Raw genomic sequence first — 20031 nt, forward strand, 5'->3', positions numbered from 1 at the left:
TATGCAGAGGCCCTCATCCTAGAGAAAGGCCATCCTGAGAACAGGAAACTGTTCCCAGTCCCACCAGGTGAGACCAGGACAGACAGCAGTTGCCTGATCTAGAATGTAGCTACCAGGCAACAAGTGCTGTGTATGGGGCAGTTTCCATTAGATTCTAGTATGTCATGAAAGGTAAAATCTGCCATCACTCATTCAAAGGGATGTGTTATACTGTATACATACAGGCTGTCCTCACTTTGCACCATTCCAATACGTACAGATTTCCATTACTGTGATATAATTAAAAAACATCAGTCCCCCAATAACAAATTTCAGTTATCGTATGTATTAGTTGGCTAGGGCTACCATAACAAAATACCACAGACTGGTTGGGTTCAACAACAGAAATTTATTTTCTCACTGTTCTGGAGGCTGGAAGTCTGAGATCAAGGTGTTGGCAGGGTTGTTTCTTCTGCAGCCTCTTTCCTTGGCTTGCAGATGGCTGTCTCCTCCCTGTGTCTCCACATGGTCACCCTCTGTGTCTATCTGTATCCTGATCTCCTCTTCTAAGGACACCAGTCATATTAGATTACGGCCCACCCCAATGGCCTCATTTTACCTTAATTACCTCTTTAAAGGCCCTGTCTCCAAATACAGTCACATTCTGAGGTACTGGGAGTTAAGACCTCAACATATGAATTTGGGAGGAACACAATTCAGCCCATAACACCATCGTATACTAATTGTGAGTTACAGCATAAAGTACAAACTTTGTTGCTGGCTCTTCAGTGCACAAATCACTATATAAATAACAGATGTACATTATGATCAGTGACCAATCACATCACTTTTTGCAAACTGTGTTGGTGATTGGTCACTGAGCATCCGTTACTCAGTCCATGTACAGACAGCGAAGTGTGTAGTTGTGGTGGCTCTCTGTCTCCCATGATAAACCCACATGACATTCTATACAAATAGATAATCAGGAGAGGAAGTTGGCCACCAAAGTTGAAAGTGCAGCAAAGAAACAAAAAGTAACAATGCAGGAAGTAAAATTGTATGTAATTAGGGAAAATGGCAGCATCAAAGTGAAGATAGTCCAAGTCCTTCATGAAACTACAATTCAAACCATATTGAAAAAGTCCAATGAATAAAAAAACTAAAATCACCTCAACATAGTTTAAATTGCACTAGGAACATAAAGCCACTTATGGTTGAATTTGAGCGTTTACTTTGGATTGAAGAAGATGATAAAAAATAAATTCCAATCAGTTTGGCTAGTGTTTGAACCAAAGCACTGAAGTTAGTTGCCGCGTGGAAAGAATATGGTAATTACAAGGAGACTGGAGAATAACCTCTTACTGCCAGTAAAGGCTGGTTTCACCATTTCAGAAGTCGGCATGAACTGGTTACTGTTGAGCAGGCTGGGGGTGCTGCCAAGGCAGATAAGGGCACTGCTGTGACATTTGCACCCGGGTTCCAAGGGTTAGTTAAGGCAGGTGGTTATGAGGATCATCATCAAATATTTACTGCTGATGAGACATCTTTCTTGGAAGACAGCCCTTTCAAGAGCGTCAGTGAAGAAAGATGTAGGATCGCAAAGTGGCCATAAAGGAGCGACTCCAGATCTTCAGCCAGAGAAACTTAGTGCAGGTGAACTTACCCACATAAAGGAGGACACTGGTTGTGAAGAAAAGAATGAAGATGTCCCAAAGAAAGTGACACCCGCAAAAAAACACTTCAGATTAAAGGAACTCTGAGATATTCCACTACATTGAAAGGGCAAAGGAGAGAATGTTGGAAGCTGATCCTTGGCAGTTTGCCAAGGCATAGAAAAGACATTTGTTCCATATCATAAGTTATCTGATGAGAAGAGGGAGGCAAGCACTGTCCAAATACTCTTGATAAGTTTTACCAAAAAAAGACCATTTTAATGCTCAATGTTTCTAATGTTTTAAATTAGTGTATTAAATATTCATTTTACGATGTTTTTCCTTTCCCTGTACATGTATAACTGACAATAAGAGTTTTGAATGTTTTGACATAAATTTTTAAAGGTCATGGAACAATCATAATTTTCCCATTGATCATTAAAATGGCTTTGTACAGTTTCAACCTTCATGGTCCTTTTTATGGTCCACACTTCCGTGCAAAGCAAGGACTGCGTGTGTGTGTGTGTGTGTGTGTGTGTGTGTGTGTGTGTGTGTGTGTGTGGTGTCTTAGCTGGAAGTCTTCCTAAGATGCATCATGTCATGTTTTTCCTTGCATTATTCCCCTAAGCCGAGCAAGCATAATTGAGCCTTTTCCTGGTGGTTCAGAGTCATCCCTGGTGCTGTAAAGTAGAATAGCATCCTAGCTAAGGGTATGGTTTATGCAGCCAAACTTTGGGTTCAAGCCTGGTTCTGTGACTTCCTTTTGTATGATCTGGAGTAAGATGCCTCATCTCTCGGTCCCTCAGTTTCCTCATCTGTAAAATGAGGAGAACAATAGTACCTAACTCACTGGGTTGTTATGAGGATTATATGAGCACATGCAGGTAAAGCGTTGAGTGCCTGGCAACATATCAACAGTGTGTGTTTGCTGCTCTTACTGGTGATGGTGGTAGTAGTAAGAGTAATAGAAATATTCCTGATGCTGTATGTCTTAAGATTATTGACGTTGAGGCTATTTCTGTCCTCTATCGGGTAGCCTCAAACTACTCTACTTTTGATTTTTTGTGTTGTTTTACTTCTGTGTTCTCCTACCTTGTAATTTGGCTACTAAGGGCCTTCTCTGCATCAGATCCAGTGCCCACTCTCAAGCACCTTCTCATTAGAACTTGGTACTTTTAACCACAATGGGTTCATAGACCAGAGAACTTGTCCTGTAGTAGCGTGGAGGCCTGGATGAGGGCTCTGTTCCTTGTGGACGGCCTATCACAGGAGGCCCAGAAGAAAACCATTTATTTGCCTCAAGAGCCTCCAATTTGCCATTTGACATCATCTCCAAATGAGGTTACACTCATAATCATTGTAGTTTACCTATCTATCTCAAAAGCATTGTTATTCTTTTTAAGCATTGAAATTATATACCACAATCTGTTACCTTCTTTTGGCATTTCTTCCTTTTTTTTTTGCTGAGGAAGATTTGCCCCAAGCTAACTTCTGTTGCCAATCTGCCTCTTTTTTTTGCTTGAGGAAGATTCGCTTTGAGCTAACATCTGTGCCAATCTTCCTCTATTTGCATGTGAGTCGCCACCACAGCATGGCTGATGAGTGGTGTAGGTCCGTGCCTGGGAACCAAACCTGTGAACCCAGGCCGCTGAAGTGGAGCGTGCCAGATTTAACCACTACACCATGGGGCCGGCCCCTGTTTCTTCCTTTTTTTATAGCAAGAACCCTGAAGTACAGGGGTGGCCCAGGCCTCCCTGAGAAGCCCTGCTCAAGACACAAGTGGGTGGATCTCCTGGTTGTGTTAGTTGATAGTAACTGGATAAATGGTCTCGGGGTAAGAAAGCAGAACTGTACTTCTTTTAATTCTCCGTGGTTTCTCTAAGCCTCCTGCAAGCCTGCAAATTCTCTCAGGTTCTTTGATTGATTCCACCCAAGGGAGCTGGAGCATAGCTGTGCCTCACCTGTAAGAATAAAGGTATCAATACATTATGTTTGTATGTGGTAGGGTCTACAGGGCCAGATATCGGGGGGCCACCCTCTACTAAATCTAAAAGTCATTCTCTGAATAGAGTATTATACTTAATACTGCCCAAAAGGGTACTTAGTTGACCTTGTGGCTGAAATAATTTTATATACCCGATAGTTTTTTTTCTCTTCCCAGCCCTAAATTGTTTCTACCTGAAATACTGTACTGATTTGCCTTGTCTCTGTTGTGTAAGCTGTGGCTCCCCTTTTCCCCTCTGCACCAAGTTTCCTTATGGAAAAGAAAGAGGCTTCGTTCGTTTTTGCAAAAGTGATCTAAAGTGTTGAACAAAAAACTGGAAATCTCACTGTACCAGAAATTCAGTGAAAACTGGGACTCCATTCACTTCCCCTTTATGGCCAGCATTGTACATTTCAGTCCCCACCTTGGAGAGAGTGGGGAGTGTGGCTGGCATCCGAGTTGCCTGACAAATGAGTGAAATAAGAAATGAGGGTCTGTTGAATTAATATGCCATTAGTTAATTGCACCACAGTGAAAAAGAAAAAAAAAGTATGCTAAAAAACAAGGCTTTGCGAGCCAGCCCTGATAGCCTAGCGGTTAAAGTTCGGTGCGCTCCGCGTGGGCGGCCCGGGTTTCGTTCCTGGGTGTAGAACCACACCATTCGTCTGACAGTAGCCATGCTGTGGCCACAGCTCACATAGAAGAACCAGAAGAACTTACAATCATACACAACTATGTACTGGGGCTTTGGGGCGGGGAAGGAAGAAAAAAGGAGGAAGATGGGCAACAGATGTTAGCTTAGGGCAGCTCTTCCCCTGCAAAAAAAAAAAAAAGGCCTTCACCTTCAGATCAGCTCATCTGTTTCCCTGAATATTTGAGGCATTTGTTAACACAATTATACAGTTGGTGAATAGGTATGTCCTATATAAAGGTATTTTCTTATATCACGGATATTTCCTTAATAACATTTGAAGGAATAAGGATTTTTGAAAAGGCTTCTAGTCATTGGCAAGGGGCAAGACTGAACGTGCTACCTATTGAAATACTGTAAGGTTTGAGTTCAGAAAGCTAGCAAGATTTCACTAGTACTGTGTGCTGCGTGTCAGGGTGGTAGGAACATGTACGAACCTGCAGTTGTTGGGGTTTTTTCCTTAATACTTAGAGAACTTGATTTGTTTTCAGGGACTTTTTTTTGGTGGTGATATACATATAACAAAATTTACTATTTTAACCATTCTAAGTGTGCATTTCAGCACATCGTTGTGCAACCATCACCACTCTCCACTCCAAAACTTTTTCATCATTCCAAACTGAAATTCTGTACTCATTAATCAGTAGCTCCCCATCCCCACTCCACTCCACCCCTCGTAACCACTGTTCTTTCTCATGTAAGTGGAACCATACAATATTTGTCCTTCTGTGTCTGGCTTATTTCAGCTTAGGGAATTTGATTTTATGCACACTTTTCTAAGAGGTTGATTTGGGGGATGGTCGTCATCAAAAACATATAATTGTCCAAAGCCCTGAGTCTGAAATTCTGTATCCAAAAGTGCTGTGGTCTTTATTAAACCAAGTGACTAGTGATGTGTCATTTTGAGCCAGAACTCCATGTTCAATTTTTTGCTGTCAAATATTTCTATTATAAGAAAGTTTCACATACATGAAATCTGAGATTTGCTTAAAAATTCCACTTTTTTTGGTCACTTTGGCTGCTGCTCTGGTTGTTTTGGGGATCATTACCTGTATTATTGGCTTCCAGAGCCTCAGCGGGGCTTGAGGCTAAGCCTCCCAGAATATTGGGATCAAGTTTAGTGATGTGTGAGTGGTCCACAGGAAACACTGGTATTGATATGTAATAGTCTTAACCCACGTCCTTTAATGCTTCACCTTCAACTCTGTAACCCCACTCCCACCCCCAGCAGCATCGTAGGGTCCTCTTCTGGCATCCAATTAGAGCTTCTAAGGGAGGAGGACCTCCAGAGAGAGAAAGTAGGTGTCAGAGGGCAGAAATGGGGTATTTAAATATCAGAGTTAAGTATTCGAACAGTAAATTCCCCATTTCTTATCCAAGAAATTTCCCATGCATTGTCTTGATGTCTTTCGAATTGCCCCTTTCAATTTGCCCTGAGATGGTCTGTTCCACTGTAAGGGCTGTGCCACCCTGCTTGGTGGACTTGGAGATGCTGAGGTGGGAAAGGCAGCCACAGTGACACAATGCGCCGGAGTTGGCTTGTGATTTTTGTTTGCTCGTCCCTGTTTACCTATTCATCGTCATGGATCCCTTCTGGTGTGTGCTATTGTGAAGTCGTGTATAATCGTATCTCATTACACCGCCGGTTAAGAAGAACAAGGATAATGCCGACTTTCTGGACTGTCCATCTCTCACTAAAAGACGTAGTGTGTGTCGGAATGACAGAAAGGGGCACGACTGGACCCACGTGTGGCCGATTCCCGGGTCTGCCATGTGCTTTGCAAGCTGCAGTGTTTCCTCTGCAACAGCTAATACTGCACAACCGTCTCCTGCATTTTGTTATCCGAGCCTGCACGCTGCTTTCTTAAGAACTAATTGAAGGAGGAGCCAGGCTGTATCTCTTTCTTGCACATCCTGTGTCATGAAAATGTATTCTTTTAAAAAAAAAAAAATCGAAAGAGAAAAAGAAGGGTAGAAAAAAGGTTGCCATCCAGTGGAGGAAGGAGTAAAATCCCAGCTTCATTCAGGAAAAAAGCAGGCAGAAATATGCTTAACTCTTTTAACTTGGCTGGGGCTTTTTATCACCTTAAGGATTTTTTCAGTGACGTCCGGAGCCAAATGGGTGCAGTGCGCCTTTAAGAAAAGAAGTGCCTCACCAAACTTCGCTGTAGTTGTATCTCACCGTTTGGGTAGGGAAGGAAAGTGTTAATTTCTTATTTGTACACTTTTTTTCCCCCGACTTCCTTCCTATTCACTTCATTAAATCTAGAGGCAGTTCAGCATGGGAGCCGTCTGTATGTTGAATTAGGGCCCGCACTCTTGCGCAACACGTCACCAGTCGGAAACTGGGGGTTTGCTTCTGTGATTTATTTCATTATTGTGCTGGTAAAAGGTTTGGAAGGGAATTCTTTTGGGGGTAGTACTTTAGCGTTGTGTAGCAAGTTTCTTTTTTCCGTGGGCCCCCCTGGCACTGAGTTGAGTCAGTTGAGCCAGTGTAATAAATAATTTTTTAAAATAAAAGAACAGTTTTAAATTTCCATGAATAATTTTACTTACAGGCAGGAGTGATCTTGCTCGACTCTGGAAGTGCGAAAAGCACTGGGAAATATTTAGTGAATTGATTTCCATTAGAAAAAGACCCTTAGAAAGCCCTGGGCATAAAGCTCTGCATATGGATGTGTTGGGGGTCTTGGGGGAGGAGGGAAGATGTTTTGTAGCTCTCTGCATTCCTGCATAAAACCTTAATTTAAGGGGAATAATGGTCAGTACTTTGTTTCCTTGTGATTCCAAAACCTAAATTTAATAAGAATCTGCACGTATTAGCAATTGTAATAAAAATGGTTTCACTAGTTCTTTTTGCGATTTAATTTGTTTTCTTCGCTTCTTAGCTACTCACAGATTTAGAGATTTAAAAGTCCAGATATCACAAGCTTATGCTTTGTTCTTTTTTTTCAAAATTAAGGGGGAGAGTAGAAATATCCTTTTCACAACTTCTCCCTCTTCATTTATCCCACTGCAAAGAAAAACAATGAAAAATTTTACAGCGTGAAACTGAAAGTGAAGTATCCCAGTTGTGTGGGATTTTCTTTAAAGAGAAGAATAACATTTGTATTAAAATATTTGAACTTGAGAACATGCACATTGCTTTTACTTACATGGGTTTAATGAAAAAGAAATTCCTTTATGCAAAAAAAATTCATCTGAGACTGCTCCGAAACCATGCAGCCTATTTTTTTAAAAAAGCACTAAAATGAGGTTTAAAATACCCAAAATAAAGCATACCTTGTTTTCATTTTTTAAACTAAATTTGAATATTAATTTGTTTTCTGATTGGCTTAATTGTTAAGAGGCAAGTAAGAAGTGGAAACCACCTGAGCTGAAATCTCTAATTCTGCTGCCTGGAATAATAAGGGGGAAAAACAATATGATAAGTAGTTGTCAATATTAAAACAGGCTGAAGGAGGAAGGCTTCGGGCCTTGTAGTAGCAGCTAGAATGAAACAGCAGATTTGAGTATCCACAATCCTTTCAGTATTAAATTTTCAGTAAAATAAAATTACTTGTATATGAAAACATAGCCTTTCCCCAGCTCTCTTTTTTTTCCTGATCAGCTGATGAAGAGACTAGCAGCTCGCTGCTTTGCTGGCTTGTTAATTTTATCCCCACTAACTGTGATTTCCGATAGCCGGCCTCCTGATAGTGGTAAGGTAAATATCCTTTTTCATTGCCGTCTTGAAGATTCAGTAGAACTACATCCCAGGCATGTGTAGGTGTGTAACACATCAAAAGCCGGTGTTCTCCGTATTTCTGTGTGCAACTGGGTGCTGGAGGAGAGCAATACCATTAACTGTTGACAGCCTTGCATGCTGTATTTATTATTAGCATGTTCAGCCTCCAAGATTTGCGGGACAATTTCCTTTTCTTAATCTTCGCTTAGCTGCAGTGTGTTTAGCTGTATAGTGGGTGTCCTGCTTTTAGGCAAATGAATATTAATGAAATAACGTGGGGCTTTTTTTTTCTTTTTCCTTTTTTCTTCATAACTCATTAGATCTCGCCTCCTTCATAGTGGTTATCTGAACACTGTAGGATCGTGATGGAAATTGTCTTTTGATTATTAAGGCCTAGGCTCAGACTGTCCCTTAGGATTCTGTCTGTGTGCATGTTGCTTCTGTGGGTTTGCACATTGGAAGATGCATAGAAAACATTTTTTTAAATCCCACTGGCATTTTTAACATGCCAGGTTGTTTTGTGTTCTGCACCAGGTTTTCTTCACAAAACCTTTCTTTTTCAGGAGGCATTGTACACAAGTGAAAGAAATTATGTCTGAGCTGTAATCACTCTTTATATTGATTGTTATACTCACATGATCATAAATATTAGCCATGTTTGGTGCTGTGGAGAAATGAAGGTAATTGCCTTATGATTAGAGCTCTTTCAGCTACGAGAAAGGATTGATCAGCATTCGCATACTGGAGGCAATATTGGGAGAAAGGAGGAACAAATAACAACATCAGTTATTTTGTGTGAGAAAGCAATGGTGAAATAGAATTTGTTTAAAGGTTTTTTTAAAAATTTTCTTTTCCATAGTCAAAATTTTCTTTTATCTTTTTCTTTCCTTTGCGGTTCTTTTTTTCCTTTTATTTTTCTTAAGTTTTGAGATTTACCAGGAAAAAAAAAAGTTTAAACTTCTGGGTCTGTCACATGGATCTTTTAGCCATTTATGAACAGGTTTCTTTTATACTTGGTTGTTTTTATAGCTATTTTATTATCTCTCTGCATTAGTGCTGCTGGCTCTGGTTTAAAGCAAGCGTTTGCAGGTAATTGGAAAAAAGTGTTTGTTGTTTGTGAGTGTGTGTGTGCTCTCTCGGATGATTTAAGTGCGTTTACCAAGGAATGTGGCTTTCTACTTACTTCTCCGTTTCCTTGTTTACTAATTGCTACGTTAGAACAAAATCTGGATGGAATTTTGATTTATGTTGTGAATCATGAAAATTGATGTAAAACCTCCAAGAAGAAAAGGTTAAAGCTTATATGATTGTAAGGACGTGTTCTTAGGGAAATTATTTTCTTCACCCATCCCTTTTTTTTGGTTTACCTTTTACCCTCCTACAGTAAAGAGGCAATTAAGGTCTTTTTCTTATATTGAGCTAAAATTTCATTTGGATTTAGTTATCTTCAGACACTTAAATGTATAGATCTTTTCGTATTTGTCATATTCTTTATTTTTAGTGTTTTGGGCCTTCAGCATATTTTGCTCATGAAATAGACCTGGGTTAAAGATGCATTTATTTATCCAGTATGGTAGTCTTCCCTTTTTCTTCTTAACTCCACTGATAACTGTTAACTTTTATTTTTATGTTTACTTTGTTAGTTTGTTTCATTTTATTCTAACTATTCGAATTGGTTTTTTTGGTTATTCTCTTGTCTTGAATTTTTCTCCTTCGTTCCCTATTAACAGGCCATTGAAGACGGCAATTTGGAAGAAATGGAAGAGGAAGTACGGCTTAAGAAGCGAAAAAGACGAAGAAATGTGGATAAAGATCCTGCGAAAGAAGATGTGGAAAAGGCTAAGAAGAGAAGAGGCCGTCCTCCAGCTGAGAAACTATCACCAAATCCCCCCAAACTGACAAAGCAGATGAACGCTATCATCGACACTGTGATAAACTACAAAGACAGGTGAGTGTTCCTTCTGTCACCATGATCATCTTCACTAGGACCATGAGTGATGCTACCTAAAGAGCAGGATCTGTGAGGGTCTGCAGTGGGGTTTTAAGGTTCTTTCTACTGTTGTTTCATGGCTTTCGCTCCAAAGGTATCAGTAACTTTGTGCCATGTTCAAAATGGCCGCCATTGCTATTTTGTGTGATGTTTTCCCATGTATTATTTACGATATTTGGAAATAGGAGTATAGATTACAAAATTAAAAAAAAAAAGTCTGAACTGGAGAAGGATTCTTAAGGATCTCTGAAATACCATCACTTAAGTGGAAGGATTGGAATGATAGAGTGAAATTGTACTTTTGGGTTGAGTTGTTAGAGAAAGAAGAATCCTAACATATTTAAGGTAAATATTTCATATTAAGATTCTGTTTAAAACCAAACAGATGCTTCGTCAAAAATACTGTTCCTTCTTTTCTTCCAGCACACTTGAATTTCTGAGCACTTGTTTGAGCCATGTCATTCTTCCTAATAACACTTCATAGACAGCATGGTATTTCAGAAAATTCACCTCTTTTTCGTGGAACTTTTGAATGTGAACTTTGAGAAATCTGTACTGGACACTGTCCCTAGACCGTTTTAAACTATGAACAATTATCTGAAAACCAAAGCAAAGATGTTTTAGGGTGTCAGGCAGCCCTATACAGTGGATAAACTAGTTGGACTACATTTTGATTAGTTGATTTGGTTTCTACTCGATGATCATGTGATGCAATTTTAATAGGAAGATCACATCTCATTCCAGTTGAGAAGTTGATAGGAAACAAAACATTTTATTTCTCTAAGCTGCTTAGTGGTATGAATTAGTTTTTAGTTAGCAAAAAATTTTGACATTAACTCGTGTTGCTCTGTATACCAGGAAGTGTTTAACACAAATAACTGAGTTATGATTTTAGTTTTTCATTATGAGTTTAGTGCGTGTTTTATTCCAGGAAGGAAACCTCATTATAGAGATTAAGTAGTATAAAAAATAAGAAACTTTCTACTCTGGGGTTTCATTGTTAAGTCTTTATTATATTATCTGTAAGGAGTTTGCTGTACATAGGGTCGCTAGGAGTCGGATTCAACTCGATGGCTGTAACAACAAAAGGAGTTTTCAGAAATGCTGAAAGGTAGGTAGAAGCAGATGTAGGTGAAAGGGTCAGAATTTCTTGCCCCTCTTTGCCTACCGGATCTCTTAGGTTCACTGCTTTCTATTTTTTTTTTTACTGTTTTCCTTTTTTTAAGAAAGTGCATCCCCTTTCAGAATTCTGAAGTGGCCACAAAGAACAGCCACATTATATTGGGTTTTAAACTGTTCATTGACACAGGGGAATGACAGCTCTCCAGGAAGGAACATTTGGCCACGAGTCCATTCTTTGCCCAGAATGAACACGCAAACTTCCTTGTAAACCAAGAATCAGTCTCTCTCTGTCAAGTTTCTGTTCACCCCCAGCCCAGCTGGTAGATTTGCCGCAGGCAGGGTGGTTTCCAGGAAGCCAGCTTGGACAATGTGCCTTATTTTATCAGCCCCTGGTGTAAAGAAAAATAAGGAGAGAGTATCACTCTGCCTATACCTCTGACTTTTTTGCCTTTGTCTCGGGAGAGTGAAGCGTCCATTTCTTTGACCAGTGTGCCTTGATATTTGACTGGCATTTTGTTCGTTACCTGCTGAGCGAGTCTAGGGCCGCGATAACGCTAAGAAGAGCCTGGAAAGTCTTTGGAGGTTTAGAAGCCAGGCCTTTTAGTCCGGGGGATGGCTGTCTTCTCCTTTAATGTGTAAAAGAAGTCACCAGCCAGTGGACCACATATTGCCAACAGATTCTTATTTCAAGTTTCATGTTGTTTAAAAAAAAAATACGCGCATAAAACTAACTGGAGAGATTTCTTGTAAAATTTCAGACATTTTTTACCCTCCGTTTTGAGAAACCTGAAACGCTGGCAGCACTCTCCCCACCTTTCCCTGAGGTCACAATCGGTAGACGTGAAGAACTGGCCGCCCCCTCTGTGCGGACCATCAAGCTCTAGTTAGTTACGTCCCCATCACTCACTGTCATCTCCTCAGTGTGCAGTGTCACTTGCCATTTATCATCATGCTTTCCACCCCTGGCCCACTTGACTCATTTATATCACCTACTGGCACCATAGCCTTCTGCATTTGTGACTTCCTCATGTACATAGCTCTAGGCTGACCGCTTTCCTAAAAATGACCCCAAAATACAGAGTAGTAGGAGGTTATATCCCTCCAACCTCAGCTAAGCACAGCACAGGCCTTGAAAGCACAAGTTTCTGTCTTGGTTTAACTACCTGCATTTGAATCCGGACTCCAGCATCCTGCCTCTGGCACAGTTGGGCAATTTACTTAGCCTCCCAGAGCCTCAGTTTCCTCATCCACAAAATGGAGTAAATACGGCACCTGCCTCTAGAGGCGTGATGAGGATTCGATGAGGTAATACAACCCAAGCTGTCTGAACAGTTTAATTATTAATAATCAGCCTTTTAGACTATTTATAGCTAGTCAGGTGGGTGAATGGAGCTCTGAGCCCTGTAAAGTAAGCATCCTTGCTGTATGGTCGCCCTCTTTTTATTTCCAAAAACAGAATAACGCAGTTTCACGGGCCCTGATTGTTGAGCACATCTTTAGTTGTACTGTAGGGAAAAGATATTTAAATATTTCAACACGCAGACATTGAGTAGTTTTTTTCTCCCCTTTTTCTGGTTGTATTTATTTATTTACTTACTTATTTCACTTTTCCTTAAAAAGTACCCTTGTAAGGCCCATTCTGTTAGCTCCGATATTTAGGTACGTTCTGGGGAGCATGTACTAAATTTCCCACCATTGCATGTTTCATGTATATTTCATGTTAGTAATCCTCTGGAAAAAGCACTTTACTCTATTTATATTTTTTATGTCTCTTACCAAACTTGGTGCCCAAGTAGGAGGCACTCAAATTAGGAGGGCCTTAATTAGATACGTTGTCATATTTTTGGTTGGTTTTAGAAAATACTGCTGGGAAATGTACCTCTCCATGTGTTGAGATTTTTGCACCATTAAAGTCAGCTACTAATATAGTAACTCAACCTACCTGTGGAAGAAATACCACCTGTACGAACCTCCCTCCCATCACCTCAGTCAAATGTTAGGGCTCTGACAGTTGTGCAGATTAGCAGTGTATTAAATAAGAACTGCCATCTATATTTAACTGATATATAAGAATTAATTAGCTCTCATGGAACAGTTTTTTCCAAGTTCTTGCCTGATTCTGGGACAGATCTATCTTTCTTTTTTTTTTTAAAGGACTAGCATAATTTAATCATCTATTTATTGCTTTTGTTTTCAGTGCCAGGCCTCTTTTTTTTGTTTGTTTTTAAAAAAAAAAAAGGAGGATACTTTTAAAAATGTGACCCCAAAAAGCCAATAATTTCATGTGATGCAACAAAGTAAGTGCTGCAGTAAGTGCTGCTAGAGGTATGCTGGTCTGCTGTTGCTTATTCCCACCATCTTATTTCCCCAAATAGAAAACTTTATATCAAGTAGTATTAGAAACCTTTGTTTTGACTTGTTAAGCATGCTTTGTTTTCTGCTTCTGTAGAAGGCTTTTAAAAATCATATTTTCAGTTTATGTAATATTTAACCTAAGACTCTCTATTTCTTTGAAAAGAGATTCATCCTAATTTGCATTTGTACTCTTTAAAATTGCCCCTTGGATGAGATATAGAATAAGATGGTGAAGAGTAGGGTCTGGTAGGGCTGTACCCAGTCTACAGACATGGCTTACAGTTACTTGGATAAAGGGGAGAGAGATTCCTAGAGGGATTCTTAATGTTGGGAGGGATTTTGGCTCCAACGTCTCACATAACCCAGATGTGTCTCACACACCACCTCTGACAGATCATCATCCCCCCTCCATGTGGACACTCCCAAGTGTTAGCTCACTGTGTTAGAAGGCAGGTCAGGACACTGAAGGACAGCGCTAAACGCAGTAGTCACTTCCTCTGGATTCAGCTTGCTGACTTTTAGCTCTTTGTTCTACTTGGACCTTCAGAGAGTAAATCTGTCCTCATTCCAAGAAATGTCCTTGAAAATGTTTGTAAATATATCCACCTCAGGACAGTCTCCTTCAGGTTGAAACACCTCACTTTGCTGTCTGAGTGATACCTAGACTTTCACCATCCTGGTCCCCATCCTTAGGCACATTCTACTTTATTAGTGTCCTGTTTAAAACATGGCACCCAGAACTCCAAAGGTACTCTGATGGCCAATTTTAGCTTCCTTATTCTGGACACCAAAATTCAGTTAACTTAACATGCTCTTGATTTATATTTTTCTAGCAACCTTGATGCAGAGTTAACTCACGTTGAACATGTGACTTGTTGAAAAACTCCCACCCCCCAAAACATACACACAGCTCTTTTCTCACATAAATGCTGTCAAGCTTAGCCTTCTACTAAGCATTTGTCTTTTTGAACCTATATCTGCTGATTTTGTTGTTATCCCTACATGCAGTTCCATCTTAATCATTTTTGTCCCATTATTCTAGTCTGTTGATGTAATGCTGAATTTTTATGCCTTTTTAAAACAAATGTTTACTTGTCTTCCTAAGTTTTTTGTGGTTTTTTTTTAATCATCCAAAGACTTACTGTAAGCTATTGTGGAGAGACTTCTAAAAGGCAAAGGACTGGTCTCTATAACATGCCCCTGAAAATCGCTTCAGGTTGACATGAATTTATTAACCAGTAATCCTTAAAGTTGATTAACCATCTGTGAAGTCACATGACCATGCTACCATGTCACCCACATTTATCTATCCTTCCTCAAGGTCATCAAGAAAGGCTAAAACTAAGATACACCATATTTGTGGCCTCTCCAATCTATCAACCTAGAAACCCTGCTGAAGGAATGAAATGAGGTTAACTTGCCATGGCTTTTTCTAAGAGACCCCCAACTGGTACTTAATGATGTTATTTATCTTCTGTAAATAGCCCCGTGGCATTTGAATAATTTCTGCTAAATTTTTACCCAGGGTCGACATCAAGCGTGACAGTCTCAAGATTCCTTTCTCATTTTGACGTTGGGACATTTGCTTATCTCTGGCCTTCTGATTCCATTTCTACTCTCTGTGATTTCTTAAACATCATTAGCAGAAGCAATCTACACACTCTTTCAGGATGTAATTAGTTTGCAACTGGACACTTGAACTCATTTGAAGCGTCTTGATATGCCCTTTCTATCGACACTCCTATCAGTAGCTTTTGTTCAACATTTATTACACCTTGCTTTTCAAATACGAGCATTGTTCTCATTCCTGAAGGATCTGGAAACAGAATATGAGGAGATTATGGTCACCTCTTCCCTCTCTAAAGGTTGTTTGAAGTCTATAGCAGGAGCATTCCATGAGGACTGACCCTACTGTCTGCAAAGGGTTTGGACCTGAGGTCCAGCTTAGAGGATGGACGCAGGGAGGCTGTGGAGGAGGCGGGGGATACCTGCCTGGCCTGTCTGATTGGTGGACGCAGCCCTGGCACACAGTGGGGTGGCAGGAGTGGCAACCACAGGGCTCCTTCCTCCCTGATACTCTTCAGGCTCTGCTCTCTTCTTCTTACCCCTCATTGGAGTAAGCCCTAATGCTATATCTCGAGGAGCAGTGGATAGCCTCAGCTTGTTCTGAATTTTAGCTCTCTTCATATTGTAGAAAATCATTCGTTCATCCTGGAAATATTTATTGCATTCCTCCCTTATTTCCAGCCCTGTACTGCTGAATAGAACCAGAGGGTAAAAACTCACGGTACTTGCTCCCACCTGCTCACACACCAGGGTGGTGCGGTGGAGGAGATAGCCCCCCTACTGGATGTTACTGAACAGGCAGCCAGCCTGTTCGGGGAATTCAGGGAAGGAGGGGGTCACATGAGCCTGTTCTGTGAGGATATGATGACATCTTGTGTTTATGGTCACTTTTAGAAAAAGAATTATATAATTATAATGATACTTACCTGGCAAAAGAGTGCCAATATTTCATTCCATTGTGTTACAGCACCTTTCCAAGGATTTGGTATACCTCAAACCCAAGGACTCAGTGTACTTGTTTAGTTCCTGTACACATTTAAAAGTCATTTGTAGCATTTCCCTCATTTTGAGTAAGCCTGAGCTACTGTTTTGAAGGCCCACGTATAGCCAACCCATTCTCCAGAAGGCAAGGGCTCTTATTAAAAAATGATGCCAGGTTCCAAGGTTTTCTCTCCAAAGTGTGTTACCTGATATGCATTTAGGTGTTTACTGTGTCGAAGGCTTTCCCACATTATCGTCATCCTAAGGCTCCGATCCAAGGTGGACTGTTTATACCGTGTTCATACTGCCCTTCCAAAATAGATTTGTAGTAACATACATTTTTCAAGCCAAATCCACGCTGTTATTTAGTATTCTTTTTGTTGTTTGGGGTTTTTTTGTTTGTACTTTTTTTCCCCTAGGCAATCAGATTGCTGACCTACTATGTAGGTCTGTCCTATGTACTCCTTGTCAGAATCATTTGAAATAATTCTGCTAGAATCTCCTTTGTTCAGGAGCCTTGCATCCCTGGTGAATTAGAGTCTCCTTTAGTCTCAGATCATAGAACCATGCCTATCTTTTTCTGACTTATTTATAGTATGTTCTATAAAATGTCTAAGATATATTTTGTCATTCCTAGATTTCTTTTCCTTTACTCTTACACATTCTGAAACCACATGGTCTGTTTTTGTTTCCGTATTCCCTTGGTTAACCCCATCAACAACCCAAGATCCCAAATGTGCAAAAGTAAAAGTGTTCCCAGTCCTAATGTGCACTCAACACACTCACAAGCGTCTCGCCAACACCCCTCCTTCTGACTCCTCACACGCTGTCTTCATTAGGCCCTTCCCGTCATGGCCTGGCCTGGGACAGCTACATGCTCGCTGTGTTCCCTGCCTCCTGTCTGCTGCTCCTCCTGCCTTCTTTCTGAGGTGCCTGATTGTGTCATCCTGTTACTTAAGAACTTTCAGTAGCTTCCCACCGCCTACCCGATGAAGATCAGGCTTCCTATGATGGGAAAAATGGTTTTCCACCATCGCCCTAGCAACCTTCCCAACTTTGCTTTCCAACTCTGCCTTACTTTTCAGACGTTCCAACTCACTTTCTCTATTGAGACTGTAGCCTGCGCGTCCAGCCCACCACTCCTTGGTTCATCCTCTGCCCTCTCTGCAGTGCCTCCCGCTCTCCTAAGGCAGAGTGGGCACTGGCTCTGAGGAGGGATTTGTAAGTGGCCAGACGCAGGCTGTGTATGCCAAAGGGTGCCATCTTTGCTGCCAGTAAGATGTAGATGGGATGGAGGGTTTTCCCAAGATGTGTCCCACCTGTCATCCGCTGCTCTGCCACCACACAAAGGGACACCAACGGAGCAGTTTCAAGATCCTCCACTGAAAGGGCTTCTCTAAAGGCCCGTGGAAGGGCCAAAGACCTCAGGTGCTGGTTTATTGTCATTTCCAGTTTAGGTCATGAGCTCAGTGATCTATTCGAAAAGAATAGAGTCCTGGGAAGTAGAGCTGACTACCTAGATGGTGTCTGTTCCGAAATCAAGTTTGGCTGTTGTTTGGCACACCCTCCATAGGCTGGCTGCTGTAACAAAGTACAGTATCCTATTTAATTTTCACAACAGCTTTCTGAGGTAAGTATTATCCCCATTTTACAGATGAGGAGCTAGACTCGGATAGGCTAAAGCTACTCTCCTAAGATCACGTGCCGCACCTCCCACCCATCAAATGCTGCCTGTCTTCCAGTGCTTCGAACAATGGATGGAACATGTGCCCTAACGCCCATGTATAATGTGTGGAGGGAAATGGGACCAGAGTTAATGGGCATTTATGTGTTTGAGAGAAGCAGGAAACGTCCCAGAGAGGTTAGGAAATTCTTTTATTTTTATTTTTGGAGAACTGTGTATTTTTTTCAGAAAGAGTTATCAAACATAACCACATGTGATCTTCCCAGAATCCCGTGAGGAAGGCAAGGCAGGCAGGTGAGGAGTCTGAGGCTTGGAGAGTGGAGTGAATTACCCAAGGTCGCCCAACCTAGGAGGAAGGAGTCGGGCTGGGACGAAAACCCAGGTCTTCTGACTGTAGTGTTCTTTCTACTCTACCGCAGGTGTAACGTGGAGAAGGTGCCCAGTAATTCTCAGTTGGAAATAGAAGGAAACAGGTCAGGATCTGTCTTGTATCCCGTGTCTCTAAATACAGGTATCCCTTGGTACACCAAACAGATCGATCCCTAAAGAGCCGGCCTTTGGAAGCAAATTTCTCCAGTCGCCTCCTGATCCACCCCTACTTGGAGTGGAAGATGGAGGCACAGATACTCGAAAACACCTGTCGTGGCTTTTGAAGTCGTTTGTGCTGTGTTTTAATTTGGCTGTGTCCATTCTGTAAATGCACTTCTTACAAAGGCCACCAGCAGGGCTGCCCCACCTGCACCCCTGGGAGATGGGTTTCTGTGGCTTCCCCCTCCCTTCCAGCGCAGCTTCTGTCTTACATCCCGTGAGCTGCTTAACTGTGTGCTGTCTTGGTTTAGAAGCTTAATGAAAAGCACCTGTGGTGCCTGGCTCTCCTGCAGTACGTGAAGAAGCGTGCCCGTGCACGTGGGGTCTGACAGTCCGGAGTTAATGACGGCCATGGGAGGGTTTGCGCAATGGGTTGAGTTCAGGGCGTGACTTCTGGGCCTACCTGTCAGGTGTGGTTCGAGATCTTGTAAGCCAGTCTGTTTAAGCTTTGTGTGCTTTTGCTTCTGTTGAGTGGAAAGCAGAAACGCTTTTCTCCTAGAGATTTTGTTAGAATGAGATGATGTTATTTGAGAGGGAGTTGTTATTAATATACTGAAAATAACATTTCTTTGCCCCCTTTGTCGGCCTATACTTTTTAAAAATATCAATACGATACTTGACCATCCACATTTCACTTTTGTCAGTTGACCCAACAACGTCCTTGACAGCATTTTTCCCCCCGCTAGTGTAAGATCCAATCTAGGGCCAGGAGGAAAAAGAATTGAAGCTGTATCGTGTATTTCAGAATGAATACCATCACCAGTTGTGGCATTCCCTGTATATAAGGAGATTAAAAGTGGGAAGGACTTGTACCTACCCAAATCTGTGTGGAGATGAAACTGTTGGACAAGATTGTCAATTAAACGTCAATTTCTTATTGACGTTTAATAAACAGTTATCAATCCTGGAAGCCAGCCACACAAACCATAATGTGGACAGAGAGACGTCAAGAATTGTGTTTTGTTTTGTCCATTATGAGAAGGAACTCAGTCTGGATTCGAATTTTGGGATTGAAACAAGAAACACTTGACTTGATTAGTTTGGTTTTAAATAATGAAGCAACTTGGGTAAACGCTTCCACCCTCACGATGCAGAAAGGAGGCTTCCTGGTCTAAATGGTGTGATGCAGGCTAAACGCCCAGCCAGTGAACAAGGACAGGCGTGAGCTCCCTTACCCCGCTCCCTCTCTTCTGCCAGAATGGCCATGTGACCATGAAAAGGGGATTAATAACAACTTGAAAGGGTTTTACGAGCCCCCAGGGTCATGCCTGGGCTTTTTGAGGAGACAATATGACTATATATAGGTGGGACCTAGATAAATCCATTTTTACTGAAGACACATTTAACTGTAGGTTCCAGAGGCATAGAAGGGGCTTGACATTTGCTTCCTCAGGATTTTTTGAGTCCGTCTAGTCCCTGACTGTCACATCTGCTTCCTTTCCCCAGAAGCCCTAGTTTACGATGTGGTGTTCAGAGGTTGCATTAGGATGAATTTTTTTTTATTTTTTTATTTTTTTAAATCCCTTTATCTGTTCAAAAGCACTGACCATTTTCTATGTGTCAGTCTCTGTGCAAGTATTGAGAATAGGGAAAAAAATGAATAAAATAGAAGGCCTTAAAGCGTATTTGGAAAGAACTGTATAAAGGAATAATGCAGGAACATGGTGTGAATGAAGTGTATGTAGGGGTGGAAGGGGAGGAGTAGGGCAGGA

At 41.2% G+C, this 20031-nt stretch overlaps 1 protein-coding gene across 8 annotated transcripts in view; it reads left to right on the forward strand.

Annotated features, from left to right (window-relative positions):
* Nucleotides 1-20031, forward strand: part of SMARCA2 (SWI/SNF related BAF chromatin remodeling complex subunit ATPase 2) — a 181684-nt gene that overhangs the window by 139220 nt on the left and 22433 nt on the right. For 7 of the 8 annotated variants that reach the window (XM_087444534.1, XM_087444531.1, XM_087444530.1 and 4 more), the window contains 2 exons: nt 9764-9981; nt 18151-18204. In XM_087444534.1, coding sequence (XP_087300660.1) covers nt 9764-9981; nt 18151-18204 — 272 coding nt within the window. The remainder of the gene's footprint in view (nt 1-9763; nt 9982-18150; nt 18205-20031) is intronic. The other variant, XM_087444537.1, reaches the window with a different exon arrangement.

The sequence above is a fragment of the Ceratotherium simum genome, chromosome 20 (assembly GCF_057802395.1).
Source record: "Ceratotherium simum simum isolate JZ-2026a chromosome 20, ASM5780239v1, whole genome shotgun sequence".
In the NCBI taxonomy this organism is placed as follows: Eukaryota; Metazoa; Chordata; class Mammalia; order Perissodactyla; family Rhinocerotidae; genus Ceratotherium; species Ceratotherium simum.